This window comes from Balaenoptera ricei, chromosome 4, assembly GCF_028023285.1.
Source record: "Balaenoptera ricei isolate mBalRic1 chromosome 4, mBalRic1.hap2, whole genome shotgun sequence".
Classification (NCBI taxonomy): domain Eukaryota; kingdom Metazoa; phylum Chordata; class Mammalia; order Artiodactyla; family Balaenopteridae; genus Balaenoptera; species Balaenoptera ricei.
In genome coordinates this window covers 119,801,507-119,826,663 of record NC_082642.1, presented here as the reverse complement: position 1 = coordinate 119,826,663, position 25,157 = coordinate 119,801,507, and the positions used below count along the sequence as shown (strand labels likewise).

General features: G+C 34.8%; 1 protein-coding gene across 4 annotated transcripts in view; it reads left to right on the top strand.

The window, feature by feature from the left end:
* The window catches only part of EPHA3 (EPH receptor A3), a 367,043-nt gene that overhangs the window by 328,041 nt on the left and 13,845 nt on the right, over positions 1 to 25,157 (top strand). For all 4 annotated transcript variants that reach the window (XM_059921355.1, XM_059921353.1, XM_059921352.1 and 1 more), the window contains 2 exons: positions 16,230 to 16,379; positions 17,909 to 18,102. In XM_059921355.1, coding sequence (XP_059777338.1) covers positions 16,230 to 16,379; positions 17,909 to 18,102 — 344 coding nt within the window. The remainder of the gene's footprint in view (positions 1 to 16,229; positions 16,380 to 17,908; positions 18,103 to 25,157) is intronic.

Genomic DNA, 25,157 nt, shown 5'->3' with positions numbered 1-25,157 from the left:
AGCCACTCTTCATCGCGGTGCACGGGCCTCTCACTATCATGGCCTCTCTTGTTGCAGAGCACAGGCTCCAGACGCGCAGGCTCAGTAGTTGTGGCTCACGGGCCCAGTTGCTCCGCGGCATGTGGGATCTTCCCAGACCAGGGCTCGAACCCGTGTCCGTGCATTAGCAGGCAGATTCTCAACCACTGCGCCACCAGGGAAGCCCTATATCTATTTTTTCAAGATATTTTACAAATGTGTAAATGATACATCTGCATTCATAATTGTTTGAATCTGATGATTTCCCTCTAATATATTCCTAAAAGATTTTCTGTGTTAAAGAGTCTGTGCCTACTTTAAAAGCACATTTCAATACACTCCTAATAAAATTAGATATTATCGTTATTTTTAATATTTACTTACTAATTGTGAGGAATTTTATCTGTTAATTTGCATTCCTTTGATTCAAAGTGCATTTGATTATTTCTTCTTATGTTTTTTGGCAAATTTCTTTGACATATTATTATTTTAGAGAAATTTTTTTTTATGGAAGAAATTTTTAAAAATAAAAATATGATAATCATGGCTAATGATACTACTCAAAAATAACCAGTTTTAACATTTTAATTTTATCTTTCCATAATATTTTTCTATCCATTTTCATATAAAAAATATTTTCAGTTCTGCATATGGTGAAAAAAAAAATCATGATATGTATACTGATATAAAAAATGATTTCCACTTAATAAATCCAGTATTTTCTTTATATATAAATTCAGTCTCATTTTGTAATCTGCCCTTTTTAACATGAAATATAAAATACAGAATTTTCTGGATGATGAAATATTCTTTTTACAGTATTATTAAATAACATATAGTAGTCCATTTTATTCATGTACATAATTTATTTAGCCAATGTACTATTAACTGGGTAGAATTCTAATGTTTTGCTATTATTAGCAATACTTTGATGTACATCTTGATATATAATTCATGCCTTTCTATCATTACCTCTTCAGGATAAATTTCTAGAAAATTGGTGAGTCAAAATATGGACAAATATGTGAAGATTTTGGTACATGAATTGCTTAATTGTTTTCCATATAGTTTGTTATCACTTTTCATTTTTAGTGACAATATATAAATGAGGCCATATCATTATACTCTCACTAGCCAAGAGAATGAGCAGTTTTTTAAAAAGACATTCAGCTTCTGCTGCTTTCTTCTTGTTTAATTATAAGAGTTTATTCCTGATTAAACAAACAAACAAACAAGCAAACAAAAATTCTCATTCTTTTTAGAAGTCATCAACCTCAATAACTCTATTAACAGCCACTAAGGTTGTCACATGGCAACTATATCTCACTCTGAGAAAGAGCTCAATATGCAAGACTGAGTAAAGCCACAGTGATAGAAACACAGAAAGAAGCTCTGTGTGTCAGATATATCCCTAGACGTGTTGATTTAGAAGTTGGAACTCTCCTAATGGCTTTTACCCTTGTTTGCATTTCCCGTTTTCAGGTATACTCTATAGCAGATTACCTTTGTTCATGAATCTAAGTGTTTTTAGAAACTGTGTTCTGCATAAAAATGTTGCTGTTCTTAAGAACACAGTTCATTAGATTAAGAGCAAGAGAAATTTAAGAAAATTGTATACCTTGCAGCTAGTTGAATTAAGTTTAGAACAGTGACTATTCCTACACAGCTCTGAAAACTTGATAAAATTACAAAACTTGGGTATCTTGATAGTGCTTTTTAGTGCTCTTTCTCTGATAATAACCAGAAAAATTAGTCAGCCAACATTCTGCAGCAAAGCATTTTTTATGACTAAATTATTACTCCAGGGGACAACATATGCAACAGATGATAATATATAATATTTGTTGTCTGGAAGAGAATGTTTTTTATTCTACTCACTGTTACTCTGCATTCTAAAGATATTCTTCATAACCTTCTGCTACTATTTGAGCTATTAACACACTCCATGAAAAGTATTCTTGCTAGCATTATCTCTGTTACAAAAATCACCTTATTCAAGAAATATTTCCAGTTCTCATAGAAAGTATTTGGGGGAAAAGGCCTTTATTTGAGATATTCTATTTTTCGGTAATTCATTCAGGTTCTAATCTCTCTTTTCTTTAAATGAGCTCATCCTTGTTCTCAATACTAGTCTTAATTTCTACTGTTGGGGAGAAAGAATTTTTCTCTACCCTTCAAAGCTTCTTTTAGCTGGTCTAATAATCAAATCAACATGAGACATTAACAGGAGAAAAGCAAATTTAATTTCGTATGCATGGAATCTCACATATATGAGAGGGTCAAAGACAGAAAGGTAAAATGAGGTATATATGCCATCTTGAGCTAAGGAGTGGGAAAGAGGGCCTGAGACTTCAAAGGGCAGGAAAGTAATTCACAAGTTGATAAGAAGAGTAGATGTTGGGTAATTAGATGTTTGCCCTGCCATACAGATGGGCCACTCAGATGAAATTTATCTCTGGTAATAATTCTCATTCTGGGAAAGGACCCTCCCTTTTTTTCTTCGCTTCTGTGCGAGGGCTCTCTCTAGCTGCGGCAAGCGGGGGCCACTCTTCATCGCGGTGCGCGGGCCTCTCACTATCGTGGCCTCTCTTGTTGCGGAGCACAGGCTCCAGACACGCAGGCTCAGTAGTTGTGGCTCACGGGCCTAGTTGCTCCGCGGCATGTGGGATCTTCCCAGACCAGGGCTCGAACCCGTGTCCCCTGCATTGGCAGGCAGATTCTCAACCACTGCGCCACCAGGGAAGCCCCATTTTTATTTTTATTTTTATTTTTTTTTTTTATTGAGACGGGGTGAAGGTGGAGAAGTTTTAAATTCTTCTAGGTAGTTAAGGGAGAGGCAGAAGCTTCTCTTGAAGGAGCAGGGTCTTGATTGCCTTTGGCTCAAAAAAATTCATATGCCAAAGTGGCACATTTTGGGGAGGTTACTTCTGCACTCTTGCACTAGGATACTCCAAGAAACAATTTCTCTTGTAGAAACTTGAAAGATTCATTCGAATCTACATCATCTGCTCTCTGGAGACTATATACGGTTAACTTTCGGAGCTTCATTTATACTGATTGTTACTTTGTCAGGACTAAGGGGTCCACAAGATTATTTCAACCTTAGTAGAATGATGTTGATGTGTCAAAATTCCTCTTTAGCCTTTGTGAAATAAAAGTGCAATAGGATCTTTGCATTTATGCTTCATTCCCAGAAGATTCTTAAAAGCCACACTAACCAAACGGGCTCATTCACTACCAATAAATTGCTGATTAGAGTTCTTCAGTGTTCATCCTTGTATTTTCTTGGAACTCCTCAAAATGTCTGTGGGAGTCCTGACTTCCTTCTGAGAAGCTGTAATTTGCATCTGCATTTCTAGACTAATTTAGACATCTTTGATTTAATTTCCCATAATAAGCCTTGTTCGGTACAATAATTTTATAATTTACCCTAAAATATGAGGTATGGTTATAAAGTAATAGGACTTCTATTTTGTTTTCTAAACAAAGACACTGAAACAATGAAATAAGTGTTGTCATACTAAGCTGTCTTTTTTGGAATGTGTACTTACTGCAGGAACACTGCTATTGTCCAAAATGTTTGGGGAATTCCTCTTTCGAAATTATCTTTAAAACTAGATCGTAAATGATACTATCACTCAAAATTGTTTAGGCATATAGTATTTTGGGAAGCAGACCTGACTAAGATAAAATCTGTGGTTTCAATAAGCTTATAGTTAATAAATAAGGAAAGTAGTACATTGTTGTAAAGTCTGGTTTTTTTTCTAGCCAAAAACACGATTATTCAGCTTAGACATCCACCTTATTTATTCGAATTAGCATGCTATGATTATGGTTATTTCAGAAAAACAAGTTCACCATTTAAAATAGTGTGCCAAGGCATTCTTTTTGGATAGACACATTCTTGTTAATCTGCTTTACCAGTCATGTTACTTTAATCACACTTAACATATTTCAGAAATTAGCAGTCAGTGCCTCAACGCATTATACTTTTCCGATTGCTCCTCTGAAAGTTGTTGCCTTTAGATAGAGGGTAATTGCACTAAGAAATCATGAGAGACATTTGATTCAATGCCACTGAATGAATGTAGGGTGTCTGCTGTTCTCATTTTTAAAACACCTCCGTGGTTGACAGGCAGGGTAGAAGAGTGAAATAGAAATTATATCCACTAATTCTGTATTTAAAGATTCTTAAACTGGAGGGGACATCTGAGGAGTTGAGAAAACCCTTAGCCTTACAACTTAAAACAACGTATCAGACATTTTCTCCTGCTGCTTTTGATACTGTCTTAAGTGTACTCTGAGTTTTCCTTCCTTATATCCTCAATAGTATGCCTGAAAGGAAAGAGTCAGCTGAGATAATAATATACACTTTTTTGTGTTTTCCATAAGAATATTGGGTAGGAAATTGGAATTTTTTTTCAATACACACTTTTAGTTATTTCTCTTGATTTCTCACTGCTTGAGTTATACGGACATTCCAAACACTGACACTTTTTATTATACAATATTATTATGCATCCTGTAACCTTTAGAAAATTCGACTGTACATTCATGAGATGATGAGAATGAGAAAGGTGTAAAGTTTTAGTATTACTATGAAAATAGTTCAGTCTTGCAGACCCCCTGAAATGCTCTTGAGGACCCCCAGAAATGCTTGGATAACACTTTGAGAACCACTGTTATAGATACTTTTTGAGGAAAATAACACCTTAAAAACTAAATAAATATTTGAGTAGTTATTAAATGATATAAAATCTGACTTATGATATAGTATTATGTGATATAACATGTTTTGAAGAAAGGTCTTGAAAGCATACCTGCGGCTGCATACCTAAGGTTGCAAACCATCATAAAAGGCCCTGGATTTTACTTGGGATGGATATGATTGGAGCATTTAGCTCTGCAAAATTAAAACATCAGAGAATTTTTGTTGTTGAGAAAAACAAACAAAAAAATGGATTACCTCTCTTTAGTTATACATCATGTGAATTTCAGAGTATAATTATGGCATGTTTCCCATTTTTTTGGACTGAACTACTGATTTGCTCTATTTTATAATATCAGAAGCATGGTATTATTGGTGAGAACTGTTTTCTACTGAATAATTTTTCAATCTTTTTCTTATGAAATTCCACTTTTGATAAGTTAGCATTTTTATGTGTGTATGAATACATATATTATGTTTGTATGTTGAAATAGATGAGATCCAAAATTCCAAGATGATAGTGGTCAATTTGCTGTTTTAAACAGGATCAAGTTAAAGAAAATATAGACTTTTATCTAATTTATATGCTGTGTCTCGTAAAGTCAATCCTGTTCTCAAGTCCCCAAATTCATTTTAGGGGTATAATTACCACATAAACTGACTGGGAAATTTAAGAAAACCAAATGATGTGTTCTTGGTTACATTCTTCATTATTAGTATTTTTCTTTTTATTCCTGTTATGGAGATGCATACTGAGTAATTGCCAAGTGGATTTTTATATTGAATGAAAAAAGTTCTGTCTTGTGTCACATTGCCCTATGGCCAATTAACACCTATTTAATTTTTAGAAGATAAAACCAAATGAAAAGTTATTAAAGGCATTATGTATTGAGTAATAGGATAAAGAAATCTTATTTTACATAATAACTTATTCTATTTTTTTTCTCTGTGAGTCTGCCAAGTTGATGCCAGAAATATTCTACTACTGCTTTGTCTTGTCTAATTTCATCTGCAAGACAAGAAAAAACAAGGGGCTAAAGCAAGTGATTAAAAGCTAAGTGGTTGAATACTCTGGTTCAGGATAACTCCACTTGAAGAATATAAATATTAGAAAACATGAACCTTAGTTCTGTAGAATTCTCAAGGACTAAAAACTATGCATACCAAAAACTTGTGTGATATAAAAAGAGAATAATAGTATTTTGATAAGTAGTGTATGTCATATGTAATTTACACATGAATGAAAAAAAGCAATAAGTAAATATCTAATCAGTGGCCTTCATATAGTAATGTATTTTAAGCTTGGACCCAAAATAAATAATGTCAATATTTTCTAGTCTCTTAGGATCACTACATAGCTTCTGTCTTATGTAGCTTCACAAAGTAAAGCTATATATCCCCAAATCAGAAAACTCTAGAAGATTTTATAATCTCAGTTAATGGTGCACCAAAGTTTAATGAGGGATCAAATACTTTCTAGCCACCCATTTCAGAGAGATGGATAGCACGAACATTTCAACATGTGAAAATAATCCATCCAGATTTATGTGGAGAAAAATCACAACTATAATTTTGGAGTGATACACAAGAGTGAGGAGGTTCTATGTAAATATATTACACACAGTCTCTAGCAGGAACAGTTTTCTCTGCAGTGCATCATTCATTCACTCATTCATTCAACAAATATTTGAGTGTCTACAATATACTAGGCACTGTTCTCAGACCTGAGGACCCAGAGATAAAAACAAAGCCCTGACTCCGTGAGCTTACATTCTAGTGTGGTATTTCACATAATAAACAAACAGGTAAAGATATAGCAAGGCAGAGAAATAAGATGAGGAATGTGGACAGTGTGAGGGAAATGCTACTGTAGATAGGACGATCAGAGAGTGTTTCTCTGATAAAATGACATTAGAACAGAGAATTAGTGAGCGTGAAGGAGAAAATAATGTAAATATTGAGGTTAATAGGCCAGATTCATTTGCTTTAACTGTTTTTCAATTCAATGGAATAATTTTAATAATTTCTTTTATTGCAACAGGCTCACTTTGCAAGAAGACAAATTAAGTAGTCAGATTAATGATATAACTCAGACAAAAAAACAAGCAAATAGTGACTGGTCCAGTCTGTAGTGTTGAGCCCTGGAAACTTAGTAAAAATCACTAACTAAAATTATTTCCAGTTGACTTGTGAATAGCCCACATTTCAAATTTGTGATGACACATTGCCTGAAGCTTTTCCCATGTACCCTGAAGCCACTGACCAGCCCCAGCTGCTCCGGCACTGGGAGAGACAGCAGTCATTATTTCCCAAACCAATCTTACCACTTTGATGCCTGGAATGGCTAATAATTTGATTCATTCCTGTCCTATGACCCTTTTTCAACTATAGTTTTACATGTCATGGTTCAGGCCCACTCCCATGATATTTTCCCTTTCATTTGCTAGCCATTGCTCTGGAACTGCCCCCGTATTTCAAGCAATTTTTACCCAACATAGACATACAAGGAAACCATTGCCATGATGTCTAGTCAGAATTGTCAGCAGATATTTATGAGATTCTCAAACTATCATGTCATCTTTCCTAATTTTTCAGTTATCAATATTAATAAAACCAAGCCTACCCAAGTTATGCACCTTTTTGCTTAATTACTAGAATGAATCTAATACTTCTGTTTCATTATTTTTATTGTAAATATATAGTATTCCTGCTATATTGGATAGGTCTTTCTGACTTATTTACTTATCAATATGGCTTTTTTCGAAAATTGTGTTCAGAGTGCTAAAAATTCACTTTCAAATGAATTTCTGTAACCTTTAAAAAATAAAGTAGGAATTCAATATATGTAAAACACAAGGTTTAACATTTAAAACCTCTTTGAACTTTGAAAAGAGCTGTACCCATATTAGGCTGTATGTTTAGTCTTATCCCTAAATTTTTTCATTGTTTTTGTTGAAGATATACATTATACATCAGATGACCTAATTTTATATTGTATTATTTGAGTCAGAAAGTAACAGAAAAGTTATTTGTATTTTACTTCCTGGATAGCCATAGAGTTACTTAGAATAAAAGGTGAAGACTTTTAAGAAATTCTTAAGCGTCTCATGTAATGTTGAAAAATTTCAAAAGTTCAAAGTATTGGCTTTTGCTACCTGAGAGATCATCTGTCTCTGATCTCTTGTGGCAGTCAACATCTGCTGGAACAATTCTCTCAATGGCTTTTAGATTTGAACTACTGGGAATTAGAACAGATGCTTCCCCTGGGAGTCTTCTTGGCTTGCCCTTCACCTTGTTGTCTACTGTTGTCTGCAGTGAACGAAGTTTACTTCCTGACGATAGATCCTAAATCCTTTAGTCAAATGATTTATCTCTATAGTTCCACTTCTAACCTGAGAAGCCAATATTTGCCTCCAGGTTAAACACTCAATTACTCCGGGTTTACTAAGATAAACTCTCCGAAGTCCTTTGTCACTCTAACTATGACCTGACAGAGCTCACAGGCAGGCAATGTGAAATACGGATCAGCAAAGCATTTCCTAAATCAGTAAGGAGAGATTTGTGTATATAATCAGAGAAAAATTGGGGCAGACATAAGATACTAGGTCTCAATGTCCAGAGATTTCAGCAATTACAATCCTTTTCTTTAGAACTCAAGACTTGAAGTCCCCTAACCCACAGCGAATGAGCTGACTTCAGTTAAGCACCTGAAAAATTCAGGGCTTTTAGCCAAAAGTCTCATTTAAACTGTCTAAGTTCATTAAGTTTAGAGAACTGAATTGCAGAATCTTCCAGGAACATGTTTACTTTGTGATTCCTACTCTAACTGCTGTTTCTGGACAAAGTGAACAAGGTTTTGTACTACTTTACTCCTGGAATAGAGTTTAGCAATTACATAATGCCTCTGCCCAGAGAATCCCTAGTATCTTTACTTGTGCCCTTTTATTCTCCTTTAACTTTTCTGTAAGAATTCTATGGAAGTAAATCCAGATATTACAACCAATAGATATGCAGTTTAGTCCAAAGTTAGGATCATCTTTGGACTAAACAAGAGTCCAAAATAATTAACATTAAAAATGTCAGCATCCTTGACATTTCTGTAGGTTTAAGATAGAAATTTGAAAGTTGAAAGAGCAAATGTTTATAAGTTAGCACAGCTGTTAGAGATAGATGAAACTGAACATAAAATCAAGTTTTATGTTTCCCATGACCCTCAGTTTATGAATGATAAGATATCTGCACAGAGAGGCTAAGAAACTTGACAAAAAAATAGATCATACAGTCAAAGCTAAGCCTAGAAATGACAACTCCTAATTCCTACTAAACTTAAGAATCCAAATGGAACATGTGACTGTAAATCCCCCTGCACCCCCAATTACTGACTGTCATAGATGTGACATCAGCACTGGGAGGAACTGGCTCTGGGTTTGGCATTGCAAATATGGGGAACAAGCATTAGCTTCCGATTCTGTTGGGTTTGAACTGGAGGTCCCTCTGCAATTGAAGTTTTAGAAACACTCCATATGCTGTGAATCTGGGCTTGCTCCAGGCAATTGGAGACGTTTCTCAAATATGTAAATATCTGGGACGCTTACATACAGACATAGAGACCACCTTAAGTAAATGCTTCATTTTATGATCTGTTAAAATATTGTAAAAATCACATCTTCATAAATTATTTTTAGAGTAAGTATCTGGTGCTTTACTTTTCTGAATGCCTAGGAGCATTTTACCAACCAAAACTTCAATTGCCAACTGATTTCAAAGTTTTAGCTCATTAATAACAGTTGTATTAGAATAGTTTTACTATGGCAAGAAGGCAGTATACCAAATGACACCATTTGTCTCATCAAATCCAAATTTTTGGATAGCTCATTGAAGGATATGTTTGGCAGTTTTTTGAAAAGCATTTACAATTTTTAAATGCCCCCTACACGTATAAACTGAAAAAGCAATTTCTGAATGTGAAAAAGAAGAAGAAAATATAAGTCAAGCAATGTTGGCTTAAATTTGTTGGGGTGGGAGGTGGGGAAGGAAGAGGAATTTTTGTGGTCCAATCAGAAGCAGAAGTATAAATAAATTCTGCAATACATTACTTGCAGGAAATTTAATGAGTCAGACTCTTGTATATTCAATTTATTTTATTTTGATAGTCTCAGATCTACAGATGCTCAGCTTGAAGGCAGAGAGAGTGATCGTGAAGTGTGACTAAATTAAAATTTATGGGCCCCAGCTTCTTCTTTCACCCTTATTTCAGAACCAAATTGAGCCCTCAAGGTCTCTTATCCAATGTCTCACTATGTCAATGAAATTTATGTTTTGTAGCCGTAGATAGCATTTGCTCTTGTAGGAAAAACCTATTTCTTACCAAAAATTTTGTTTATTGATGCTTCCATCTAACAAAGAAATTGATGCTTAATTTAAGTTTTCCTAGCAATAGAAAATTATCCCTGTTTCAAAAAAATTAAAGGGAGGAAGCAAGAGAGAAAGAAGAAAAGAAAAGAAAACAAAAAATAAAGGGAAAAATCTCAAAGAGGTGCTATTATATTTACCAAAATCCACATATCAGATGATTAGCTCTAATGAACTTGGCCCTTTTTTAGACTAGAACAGGAGTGAAAGTATCCATGGAAAGTGTGCTAATGGTTAAAAGAAAGAAAGAAAGAATTCCACTTAGTCTACATAAAACCAGTTAAATCCTGGACCTCTTTGAATCATTTTCCCTTGCTGATCAGGATTTGTCACAAACAATCTAAAGCAGTAGTTCTCGAACAGGGATGATTTTGCTCCCTAGGGGATATTTGATATTGTCTGGAGATATTTTGGCTGTCACAATTGGAAGGATACTGATGTAATCTAGTGGGTAGAGGCCAGGGATGCTAGTAAACATACTTCAATACACAGGACAGCCCCTACAGCAAAGAATTAATCTGGTGTAAAATGTCAATAGTGCTACTATATAGAGACCTTGTTCTAAAGTTACCCAACATGTATAAAGAATGTGGAAAGAATGAGAGAGTGGGGATCAAATATCTCTCTCAGGTGCTTATAATTTCTCCTATCTACACTGGACTGCAAGTTGCAGGGGATAATGGGGAATACATTGCCATTTGTGAAAAATTACGCAACAGACTAGCCATCTGCCAACAAGTCTCCTAGAATGTTGAACTTCGGGATAGCAAACATAATGTAACAAATAGTACACCTTTTTATTCTTGTTAAATTTTATTCTCATTTGCTTTTGATATAACACTTGAAAGTTATCGTTCTTTTCCACTCAAAGATTTAAATATTAAACGTGATCACTTTACTTTTGATATTTTGATTGCGTTTATTAAAATGTCATGGGTGTAAACTCGTGAATAGACATTCACCTAGCAGATAAATATGTCACATATTTTCAACCAGCATGTGAGTATTACTTATGCATAATTATTTTTATGTTTTAACATTTTACTTAGCCTCATCCTACAAAGGAATGGAGTAATATTAATGTGCATAGATTAAAAATATTTATTAAATTTTTGGTGGTGTTCAGCCTCTCATAGCCTTATGATTTCAAATGATAGTTTGGGCACACTTATTTTATTTATGGCAATATATAGGACAAAAGCAACTACTCGAATTTATTTTCCTAGTTTTGAATATAAAGAATTTGAAACTACAATGTTGAATTTAAAGAGTCTGTGATAATAGGTACACTCACCCTGCCTCAAACTCTATAATAATATTATGAGCTCGGACTCTCTCCTGTAGTTTGATTTTGAATTAAGCATGTACTACGAATATGTTGGTTTATTTTTCTCTCATTTGAACCAGAGTGACTGGTTGTTTACTGATATGGAAAAAGTAAAAAAAATTATAAAACTCTTCTTACTCTTATGTATTTTTAGCAATGAATGATAAATTTGAATAATACTTTGTAGTTGGCAATGAGCTTTCCCTTATATCTTCATTTAATAAATTCTTTACATGAATAGTAAAAGTGTGCTAACTATTTGAAGGGAATTGGAATGGAAGAAAGGGCAAAACATTTATTGAGTACTCTACTAAAGATTAGACACTTTATTTGTTGCTTTATGTATATTATAAATCTATTGCCAATGACAAAAAAATCCCTAAATAATAATGAATAATCCTCAGTCATCTTTATTCTCTTCCTCATCCAGTGATGGATGGTGTCATTTACAAGATGGCTGGCTAGGGGCAGTAAGAGAGTCTTGAATATGATTATCACTTCATTCTCAGAGCAAAACCAATCAGTCTAAAACACCTGGAAGCAGATAATGAAAGTCATCTAATGAGAAAGCTAAATGTTCCAGGGTTAAAATTCTAGGGTTAAAAGCTAATTACCTAGGGATTCCAATAACAGTATTGAGTAAAGGCAAACAATACTTGTTCATTTACACTTTCTTCTAAATAAAGAGTTCAAATTAGCCTCAGTTGTTCATTTAGAATGAGTTGTATGGACATCATACGGGAAAATATAAATTAAGAGTTTTCTTCTTGTAATTAAAATAAATATATTTACTTTTAAGTATATGAACTCACTAAACAGTGACCTGGAACAGAGCCCAGCTACTAAGAAAAGGACTAATACACTAAAAGATTGATCAATGGAAAGTTCTAGGTAAGGAAACATTTAATTTTGCAAACTCGCTTAGTTGTTGAGCTGGTTGAATGCCACTTATTCACTCATTATGTGTTCAGAATAACATGTTTGGAATAAAATGAGAAAAAAAATCAAAATCTCCCCCTTCCTTATGCTTTCCTATAAGGGCGGCAACTCAAGCTTTGATGCAGCGAGGAGCCAGAGGGAAGCTTAGATTAAAAACTTGAATAACAAACTAGTAAAAAGGCTATAAACTGCATTTCCCAAGCCAGCAAATATTGTAGTGGAAGGCTTTTGTCATTTCACAGGTGACTACAGTGCCAAAGCCATAATATTTTGTTAAGAATTAGTGTGATTAAAGTTTAAGATAATGTAAGAATTATTAGATCAGTCAGTGAGTTTCAAAAATTGTTATATTGGAAAATTTGAAGTTGTTATTCCAATAATTGGGTCTGTGTATGTGTGAATTCGTCAGGCTGCAGCAATTACAAAACACATCAGTAAGAGCAGAATTCAACATGTAAGTGTTTTGATTAAAATAATTTACCATACATTTTCCCAAACACATTTCCTTTTTGTGTGGGTTTTAAACAATGTTTTAACAAGATTTACACAGCAAATAGACAGCATTTGATGGGAAAATGGTTCTGGAAATAATCTGCTTGAATGTGTAACCATGTACTTCATTAGAAAACACACTGCACAGGTCTTAGTCAAGAATTGGAAGAGTGAAGCTCCCGCTAAAGAGATGGGCCTGGCTATAGCATCAGAGGTCCCTCCAATGGCATTTATGTCTGTATGCAGAACCACCAGTGAAGAGATTCTCTTTCCAAGCTCCTTCGACATAGGTGTAGCTATGTCCTTCCTAAAAACAAATAAATTTTTAAAAAACCATTTTTCAGTATTTCACTATTTTTAGACATTTTATTAAAATATGCTCAATGTCAAGGCTGTCCTCTCTGGAAAACAGGGATAAAGCACTGAAGATGAAACAACTTTAGCATGTACCATTGTAATCTTGGTTGAAGTAAAACACAAAAAATGGGCTTATTGTTCATGGTTGTCATCAATCTATTGGTTTTGGGTTTTTTTCCTAATGTCTGTATTTTTATTTCAGGGGATCTTGATAAGGTGACACGTATCTGTGCCTTATATTTTCTAAATAGATGCAAAGTTTTCAACATGGAAAGGACTTTCTTTCTTCCTTTATCTCTCTCTCTCTCTCTTTCTTTCTTTTAGTGCCATTTTTCTGCTTTTAGTAATTTGTTTCTGGGCAAAGGAAAGGAAATGGCAAAGTGTCTGTAGCAGAGATAAGACATTCAGCTGAGATTTTAAAGTATCATCTTTTCTTTGCCCCATGAGTACAATTTGTTTGACTTCTGTTAATTCTCAGAGTTCTTTAAAAGGGAAAGAATGTGTGCCCAATGATTCCATTTGGCATCCTGAATAGATTTATAATAGTTAAATATCATATGTGTAGTTCTGTTTTTATCACAATTATGGGGTAGTATTTGAAATCTTGATTCCTTAAAACCCAAATCTGGATCTGCAGGTGTAATTAAGTTAATTTGGTTTTTGTTAAATGTTATTATTATTATTATTAACATTGAATGTGTTGGTAGAGAAAGGGCAATATTAGGCTAGGAAAAAGCCTCTCCAAATTTAAATATGAAAAAGTATCTTTTAAATTTTTGTTGAAAAAAATACAAACTATAAAGAAGAGAATGAATGAGTGAGTGTAAGTGAGAGAGAAAAGAAAGGGGCAACTTCTAAGACCATATGCCCTCTCATCTCCATAGAGTTTTCTATTCTGTTTTTCTGGTTCTGGACAATCTTTACTCCAGTGCACATTGAGCTCTGTAGTGTTTCCCACCAACTCCCAAAACTCTCTTGGTCTAGCTCCCATCTCTCCAACCTGATTTTCTGCACTGGTATGAATCATGGATGACCCTTAGGTTGGTATCTTCTCAAGAAGGCTGTGCTCAGTCCTCCTTTTTGTGCTCACTTCTCTACAGTTTCATGCATCCTTCAAAACCCAGTGTAAGCCCAACCTCCTTCAAAGATCTCCTGGCAGTACTCTTTCTGAATAGCTCACTTGTGTGAAAACATCTAAGAGAAGTGTCAAGTTTACTGAGATAGTTCCAATCACATATACCACTCTCCTCTATGGGATAACACTTGCTCAATGTACCTGTGATTAAATCCCAATTCGACCTTTTCCCATCCTCTCCTACTGCATGCCTCCACACTCTCTGTAGTATTATCACACTGGAAACTGTTTTTCCAGAACATATATTTTCCTCCTCTGTGCTTTGATTTATGCTATTTCCCTCAGAGTGTGGGACTATTAAGCTAATGTTTCTTGAGGCTTTACTGTGTGCCAGGAACTATGCTAGAGATTTTACTGAAATTTGTCATTTAGCCTCACAACAATGCTATGAACCAGCACTGTTACTTTCCCAAATAACAGATGAGGAAATTCAGGCATAATAAGGTTTAATAATTTACCTCCCAAGTTGCCAATCCATTTCTCTAAAGCAATATATTGTCACCCTTGAACATTACTTAAGAACCAGTGAAGTGCTATGAGGTACAATGTCAATAGAACACACTTTGATGAATATGGCATAAAATGTTGATGATGTGAATTCTTTGGAACATCCATCCCTTTTTTTGTTGTATCAAAAATTGATGTATCTTATGAGGCTCAATTCATATGTGACCTCCTCAGATTATCTAGCCGAGAATCTGGGCTCCATGCTCTGCGGCACAGCAGTCTCCACTACTATCTTCCTACTCAATGGAGGCAGGGTCTGCAGTTCTAAAAAGCCCCAGCATCACCTGGAGCTTTTTAGAGATGCAGACCCTGCCTACATTCTGGAACTACTGAATCAGAATTTCCATTTTAATCAGAGTGAGCCCAAGATGATTCATATGCATTGTACAGTTTGAGAAGCAAAGTGTTAGATACTTATTTCTTTCTGCGTTTAGTTATTTCCAACAACTAATTATCACTCCTATTTGCTTGATATTTCTCAAACAGAAGGACCAGTGTGTTATTTATATTTGTCTCACCCAAAGTGACTAGCATAATACTTCCCATATGGTTGCTACTCAGCACATCTTTATTAAATGTATTTATTAAACTGAGAGCAAATTCTATGGGAGTTATACCTTTATATCTCCCATAACTCATAGAAGCAATATTCTCCTCTAGACTATAAGTTTTCAGAATGTAATTATTATATCTTTCTAGCTCATATGGTGCTTACCTAGTACATGGAGGGTACTTCAGTGGTTAATGATGGAGTGAGGCACTGAGTAAATTAATTAAGATGATTGATTAATGTATTTGAAGAGAGGTTTTTTAGATGTATAATTTTATTTTGAATTTATTTAATTAACAAATACCTTTAAGAACTTAGGAGTATCAAGGAGTGGTGTAAGTTCCTTACAAATATTAACTTAATTCACATTCTGCTCTAAGATTGTTTGTTCATGCATAAATCTATGTTAAATCAATAAAGGTTGATTTGAGATACCTCATTCAATTCTAATATATAATATATCTACTTCAAGTTGTTTTGCTACAGATGACTGATAAATGTGCCATAATTGACATAAAATGTCAACATTTTAGCAATTTTCAAATGTTTTTTTCCTTTCATCATTTCAAACTCTTCCCAAATTGATTGAGAAAATATTGCAGTAAATAGTATGCCACTCACTCCTTGGTATTAAAATAGAAGAATATCAAGATCTATCAGAAGAAACCCGCATTCCATTTCAGAAAAGAAATACCCTGACAAATTCAGTCAGATTTCAGATGGTAATGTATATTATATGTTTTAGTCATTGATCATGTATGTATATATGATTTTATATTCCAAGGGAGGGAAGATCCCAATCCGGTGGACATCACCAGAAGCTATAGCCTACCGCAAATTCACATCAGCCAGTGACGTATGGAGTTATGGGATTGTTCTCTGGGAGGTGATGTCCTATGGAGAGAGACCATACTGGGAGATGTCCAATCAGGATGTAAGTATTTGTAGTCTATGAGTTATGGGTTCGGATTAAGAGATCAAGCTGTGCAAGGAAGTGGAACATAATGAAACCAGGTGGCTCCCTGTTTGTGACATTGAAGCAGAATACTTAGAAGAAATGAAATTGCTTCCAAATCTTGTAAAGATATCAAATGAGTTGCTCTGAAGGATTTACATTTTTCCCTCAAGCCCGGGTTTAGAAATGAGACAAAGTGAAGACATTTGTAATAAAATTTTATAAAATAAGTGCCTGACAAGATAGCCAATAGATATCAGGGAATGTTTGAAGTATTTTTGCTACAAAATTGTTTCAATGTAACATTAGTAAGATACACATGTCTGCCATCCTTTGTAGACTTAATTAATGCATCTGGGCCAACGTTTTGTTTACTTAAATATAGTATTTCCCAAAGTCAGACAAAACATCCAATCACTAGCATGTTGTTTCTCATAATGTATTAAACTTGCACATGAATTTAGTTATACAAATTGAAGTCTCTGGATAGAGAAAATAATCTTTAACTTTCTATTACAACTGTGATACGATTTTTCAAAAGGATTTTTGTTTTTATAAGTCATGTTTTGCTAATGCTTAGTGAAAGGATGCTATTGGCATGTGAGATCAGCACTTGGAGATGTTTTTTTATGCTTAGCCAGAAACTGTGAGCATGATCTCAAAGACACATAAGAAGGAAAGCTGAGATGCTTTTAGTCATTTCCTACTCACCACATATAAAATTGTTTTTAATGTATTTGGATATAAAAACCTTTCTGAACTTCTTCAAACAAGCCATGTTTTATAATGGTACTGGGAAAATCAGACTCTCTTTACCACATCTCTATTCTCCAAATTCTTTCTGTATCAGAGGATCTCAAAATGTGGTCTCTGGACCAGCAGCTTTATCATGGCCTGGGAATTTGTAGGAATGCAAATTATCGGGCCTTTCCCCAGAGCTATGGAATCAGTGGTTAGTTATCTGTATATTAATAAGTCCTCCAGATGATTCTGATACACAGTAGAGTTTGAAAATCATGACTTTACATGATTTAAAAGCGTGAATGAACTAATCGTCAGTTAGTTGTGCAGCACGTGGCCTTTTACCAAAGGAACTTACTACGATTTGAGAGGTACCATTTGAACTGTGATATAACTAAAATTTATGGTAATTTTTTCTGCATTCATTCATTCATATATAGTTTCCATAGAAATCTGTATTACCAAATAATAATTTCTTTATAAATTACTGAATTTCCTATATCATAGAACATTTCTTTTTATTTTAATCTGGAAAGTTACTTTACAAACTTTTCTTTCCTAAATCCACTTTCTCTGCCTCAATCTTCCTTTATATAATATTTTCAGACATGGATAATATTTATTTAATAAGCTGCTATCCTTTTAAGAAATTTAAAATGAAAACTTTTTCACTTAACTTTGAAATAGTCATATAAGTGTGACCTGCCCATGAAGAAGTAAAAGAAATTCCAACTCTTAAGTCTCTGGAAACTTTGCTTCTCACACAGGTAATTAAAGCTGTGGATGAGGGCTATCGACTGCCGCCCCCCATGGACTGCCCAGCTGCGTTATATCAGCTGATGCTGGACTGCTGGCAGAAAGACAGAAACAACAGACCCAAGTTTGAGCAGATTGTCAGCATTCTGGACAAGCTTATCCGGAACCCAGGCAGTCTGAAGATCATCACCAGTGCGGCAGCAAGGTGACACATTTGATTTTGCATCTTGCACTCACTCTGAAATGAATGTATTTTCTATTTCCAAGATGTTAATTTTTTTCTTCCACTTCCCCAACTGCATACTTTGGTACTTATATTCCTCAAGATTAGAGAGACATGTTTTCTTTTCCTTTTTAAACTTTCAGGAGGCAATTTCATGCTACTTAATGATAATGATAAACTTCTGGTATTTTTTAACTTCCATCTTGACCAGAAGCATGTATACATTCAGGCTTGAGTATTTGGGCAATAGGAACCCTGGACACATAGCTCCTTTTCACTCTCTGCTATTTAAACAAAAAAAAAAAAAAAAGGAAATCTCCTGGAGTGGTGGGGAATTCTAGCAAAGTCCTGATTTATTCCTCATTTAAAATAAAGTTTCAAAAATAATAACAATGCCTCCAAACCATCGCACTGGCTAGGAAAATGCAATTTTCCCTTACTTAATTTTAAAAAATTTTGTTTAACCCATATCGTGTGCCAATTACTTTGTTAGACACTGTGAAGGATAAAACTAACACTAAAATAATGTCAGTGTTCTTGGACAACCATACCAATGTCAACACATCATAGCCATAAGGCAATCCTGAACGCACAATGTCCAGTAGACTTTATGCGTAATTCTCCGCGGTAAGAATCATTGAGTTGTCTTAATGGTTTTGAGAAATGTCAATTATATTCTCATTGTACACATAGTGAAAAAGAGTTCTTTTACATTTTGATGATGTGCGTTCTTAAAGGAAAATTACAGAGTTTTACTAAAGGAACTACACCTACTGTGCACAAAAATCCACAGTATTAAGTGATATGTATACATACTACATAATGATGATTTACAGTGACGCATGTGTAAAAGATTTAATATAATCCCTTATAGGAGTTTTCTTTTCTTGTTTCTTTTATGCACATCTGTTGGTTTTACTGACAATTATCAAGAGTTGTGACTTTCAAATTGATAGAACACTTGCTAATGCGTTATAATAGAGTATATAATTTTTCTACCTTAATAGGAACAATTATATTGAGCATACATGATCCAGTTTTTACATTACATTTGAATAAGATGAATAAAGAAAACTTGAATCAAAGTCTTAATATCAGTATATAAGAATCATAGATTATTTGTTGGAAATAACTATTAAGGGGGTCACTAATATTGAACTTACTAATATATATTCAGTAGGTAAAACTAATGATAACTTATCCTGCAAGGATGAATCTCCGTCCTAAATTTCAGAGACAGACTGTACAGGCTTTTTTGGAAGTCCACCTGACAGTTTAACAACCAACAGGATAACAAACTTGCCCTTCCTGGGCCATATGGTCCTCATTTTGCACCCTGAAGCCATTTCTTTTGATCTTTACTCAATAGCAATCATAGCAAAAAAGAACATCTTTTCAATTCTTTCCATATCATAAAAGAGCATTCAAACCATTTCCATAGGATCAATATCAATATAAAGACTAACTCATGTAATATGATCAAGAGATATTTAAATCCAATTCTATGTGGGAAAATAGTCTTAATATCAGATCATATTATGTGAGGATATATCCTTGTATTCAAATTTTCTTCAATTCACTATTCCATTCTTATTGAAGTGCATTGAATATTTTTATCCTAGTATGTATTTTTTAATACTTTAATATATCCCCTTTTTTTGTCACAAAACATGCAATTTTAGGGAAACTATTTTTCTAAGAAGTACCATTCATCTTAATTCACTAAATATAAAAGTTTTAGAAATTGTGTTTGTATGTTTACTTATTGCCATTAAAATAAACAGTGGGCAGATTGTGCTATTATAAATTTATTAACAACAACCTCAAATTACCATGCAACAATCTCAAGAGATCTTATTTTTCTTTAGAAAATTTGCTTTCCCACTTTTGACAATGATTATTCTATTCTTTTTCATAACTGATTAAACTCATTCCCTTTCCCCTTTAATTTTCCAGTGATGCCCTTGCCACATGCTTTATTGAGAAAATACAAGCCATCAGATGGGAAATTCCAGCAGCAAAACAAAAACAAACTGGCGCCTGCACCCATCCATCTTGTTCTTTTTTCGTCTAATTACAAGAGAGGAAAGTTCTTCTTACCTTGAATTAGAAGAGAGGAAGTGTCCTTTCAATGTCAGAGGCAAATCCTTTCTCTCTTTCTCTCTCTCTCTCTCTCTCTCCCCTGCATACCCAGGCTCTTTCTCTCTCTCTTGCATATGCAGGCTCTTTATTTTTGCAAGATTATTGCTATAAAAATATGTTCTATTATTACATTGTTTCTCAAATTTCCCTAATACAAGAATCATCAGGAGAACTTATTAAATGCACAAATGTCAAGGTCTAACCCAAGCTACTAATTTGGAATCTGAAGGAAAGGGAAATGGAATTTGGACATTTGATAAAAACTCCAGGGGATTTTTATCATCAAGGAAATTTAGAAGATGTTATTTGTCAACATCACCTCTGCTAACCCCACATCTCTGCCAACTACTTCCTTATTTTTTTATCACCCTTCACAGCCAAACTTCTCCAATAAGAGTCTCACACACATCTCAAAACTTAATATTCAAATTTTACCTTTTTATTTTCTCCTGATAGCCTCATCCTTCCACTGCCTTCCAAATTTGGTTGAATACACCAGCACCTATTCATTTACCCATTCAGGATTATAGCCAGTCTTGGTGCCTCTTTCTTGCTCTCCACACTTTGATCCAGGTGATCACTGGGTCAACATGATCCATTTCTCCCCTTTTCACTGCAAACACTCTCTCCTATGACTTTTTCCGCTTCTGATCTAAACCACTGCAGTAGCCTCCTGATGTGTCCCCTGCTTCCATTCTTGTCCCACGCTAAGCATCTTGTCACAGAGCCTTCAGAATTTTCCTATCAATATATGTATTGATAAATTATATATTGATAAAAATATATTGATAAATTACATACATATAATATAATTTCAGTCACCTCTTTATAACCAACTCTGAATTTCCATTATACTTAGGAAAACAATCTACATTCTTTTTGATTGTTTAAATAGCCCTGCTCCTCCAGTGTCATTTCTTTTATTCAAATATTCATTTCTTCATTTTTTCAACAACTATTTATTCTATGCTAAGCTACTATGCACTAGGCATGTGCAGACGCTGGAGTACAGTGATGAAGACAAATATGGTCCCTACCATCCTGGAGCTTACATTATAGAAGATGTACAGTAGATAATAGACAAGCACAGATTATAGCAAGGAAATAAATAAAAGGTTGTGATAGATTATTAAAGAGTGGTTGAGGAAAAAGCCCTCTGAGGAGGTGATATTTGAGTTGAGAACTAAAAAAAGGAAAAGAGCCAGATTTTTTTTTTTTTTTTTTTGGCTGTGCTACGCAGCATGCGGGATCTTATTTCCCTGACCAGGGATTGAACCTGTATTGGGACCACTGAGTCTTAACCAGTGGACCGCCAGGGAAGTCCAAGCCAGATTTATAAAGAACCATCCCCTCCATGAAAAAATTTTTAAAAAAAGGATCTTGGCATAGGAAAAAGAAACTGCAGATGAGTCTGGAGAGTTCTAGGAAGTGGCAGAGGGACAACAACATAACCGAAGAGCAGTAGGGAAAGGAAGAGTCTGTCACAAGAAGGCAAACAGAAGCCAGAACACTTGAGGCTACCCAGGTCATGGTGAAAACTTTGGAATTTTTTGAAATGCATGAGGAACCCATTAAGACATTTAAAGCAGAGATGTGACACTATTTGATTTACGCAACTGCTTTGTTGGGAGAGAGGAATTTCCACCTTTCAACCTGTGTTACTTTCACTTAAATAGTACTCTAGCCTCAGTGACCAACCTCAAGTTCCTTCAGAAAGTCAAAGCATTTCAGACATGAGGACAGTAGCACATGCTGTTCTCTTTGTCTTAAGATTCTTCTTTGCATTCATGTTCCCTTAGAAAGCAGCTTCTACATCTTGTCTTAATTGAGGCATTCTCTGGCAACATGATTTAAAGGTCAACACCATTTTTCTTTCATGGGCCACTATGTGCTCGTTCTTCATCATAATTTTAATTCAGTTGTGTGCATTTTCTTTTTATGTATCCATTGCTCCAATTAACTCAGCCCTATGAGATCAGATGCCATGCTGCCTTTGTATTACCAGGTTGATACTGGAAATTCAATACATATCTGTTAAGCACATGAATACATATTTACTGGAATAATAATAAATTTCCATTTCAACAGACATACATTTTTTAGAAAAATATTCTACTTTTATTCCTATTCATTATACAGATTTCTGCAGACATTAGTCATAATGGTAAAAGCTTAAAATTTTCTCCTAAGCAAATCTCATGTTTCCCTTTCTGTCAACTCAACTCCAGAAACAGTCTCCTCAACACACTTGGAGACTGTCTCAATCTGAGTTTGTGGACGGCACCAAGGATTCAAATTTCTCAGTGACTTAGTTATTTAGATCAATGTATAGAATTATGCCTATAAAGTCCTTTAGGAAAAACAACATCATTCTATTATTTTTTATAGGGATGTTGTTTTCCAGAGTCTGCCTGTGTCTAGTTAGTTTTATGGCAAATTTTATTTCATATACTGTTACAGAAATCTTTCTATAATGCATTATTTTACTCTTCAGCCTTCCTTAGAGTTGATGATTCATAACAGAAACATTTCCAAAGAATCTTACAGTGAGAGTGTCTTTGTGAATATCACTGCTGCAAGTGGGGAAGGTGTTTAAGCAGATGGTCAGGGCGTACCAGATTTAAAACTTACTTGTATGTTGCAAGAGGTGGTAAGAAGGGAAGGGAAGTTATATTAAATTTTATGTTATGTTTGTTTTCTGGTAATTGATTTATTTTCCTAAAAGTAGAGTAATTGGAGGAGACATGAATAAATTTGAAGTTTTGACTATATGAATATGAAGATACAAATGTTTGTTTAGCAGTTACTTTGTGTGAGGCATTATACTAGGCCCTGTGGTGATTATACAGGTAAAGAGACACAGCCTTCGACTGCAACAGCTTGCCTTTGAAAATAGGAGGAAAAGAAAAGTTCAGAAATACTATACAATTGACCCTTGAACAACTTGGGTTTGAATTGTATGGGTCTACTTATAGACAGATATCTTTGAATAGAAAATACTACACTACTACAGGGTTTGTGGTTGGTTGAATCTGAGGATGCCGAGGAACCTCAGATAAGAGATGAGAATAGGGAGGGCGGACTATAAATTAACCCCTGTGTTGTTCAAAGTCAACTGTAATATCCCTCAGAATATGTAATTATTAGAGCAAGAAGACAAGGTTTTAGGAATCATGAAGGAAGGATGAGTTTACTTTTAGCTTTCAGGTTATCTGGCAGTTGCAGAGAAGTGACTTTTGGATGATGGATGAAATTTCTACCAGCAGATAACAAGATAAGATCATACCAGGCTAGGGGAACACTGTACAAAAAAGTAGAACACACAAAAACTTAGGATACTTCCATTTACATTGCATAATACATTTCTGCTATAATACAGCATAAGAAAGGAAATTATGAGAAAAGAGCCTGATAGATGATTTCACCAGATAATGGAAGATTTAATGTCGTCTCTAGAAATCTGGACTTTTGTCCATGAGGAACAGAAGAGCCATTGAAGATGCTTAAATGATATATTACATTGTGCCTGTGGAATAGTTCTCTGCAGCTATACCTAGAATAGCTGGAGGGGAATAGTTCATGATAAGGAGAAGGGAGGTGATTTCAGTAGTCTTGGGAAGGACTTATGCTAGGGTAGAGCAGAGAAAATAAAAAGAAAAGGTGTGAATTCAAAAAGTTGTAATGAAGTATTATAAGACATGGTGACTGGTGAGACGTGCAGAGTGACAGAGAGAGTATCAGAGAGTACTTCCGGGTGAGCAAGGAGGGCTCTGAGAACAGTACTCCCACTGACAGAGGTAGGAAGGGCAGAAGGAAGAACAGCTCTGTGAGGCAAATGAGCATTTCGGACACAATGAGAGTGAGTTGGAAGAAGTTGGAAATTTACATCTCAGGCTGGGGGAGAGATTAAAGCTAGGCATCCAATTTGGAGCCTTCTCTCTGCAAACATAATTTTAAAAAACACCATTAGAAATGTATTTAGAAGGTACAAATCTTGGTCCAGTCATGCTGATTTTCACCACAAGTATCGATATATCCATCTGTATTCTCCTAATAATAATTTAATTTCTAGTTAAAGCTCCCATAGCCCATGGATTATAGGGAGACTTTAATCCGTGAAGAGTGGAGGGTGTTTGTCCACATAGGTTGACACTGAGACACACCCCCCTCCCCCAATCTCTCAGACTGAACTTTTGAACTTTTCCTTGCTGCTTCTGTGCTGCCCTGTGGCCAGGAGTGTTTCTGAAGCATCTAAATGCCTCAGTCCCTTAGTGCAGAAGTCATGACCTCAAAAATCTACAAGAGCCAAGAAGCCGATTGAAATGAGTGAATGCTTCTACAGTGTGTAACAGGGTGTGGTGGTAGCTTATGGAGATTTCAAGCTCCTTATAAGGAGAATACAGAGCCAATCAAGCCAGTAGGTGGCAATCCTAGAACTAAAAATGTATGCAACATTAATTATTATCTCAGAACATTAACCCACTGCATACACTTCCACCCAGAGAGAAAGAAAATGGTCTCTGTTTAGAGCTTTGGAGAACGGTACCAATTACAGAGCGGAAGAATATGAAATGGTAGGTAGAAACAGGAACAGCCAGAGTTAGGAATGAGACTTCAACCATTACAGAAACCACAGCCCAAGGAATTTTCCAAAAGTGGATAGAATGAACTGTATTATCAAAAGGTGCAAAAGCATAGGCAAAAAAAGACAACTGAGGAAAAAAGCCACTCAATAAGCAATGAGAAAGACATTGAATTCTCTTTAGATAACTATTTTGATTCTTTTAGAGTGATAGATGAGATATGAAATTTTAAGAGATTTAGTTATAATTGGATGATGAAAAGGAAAAGGCAATGTGAAAATAATGCTTTTGAGAAATTCAGAAAAAATGAAA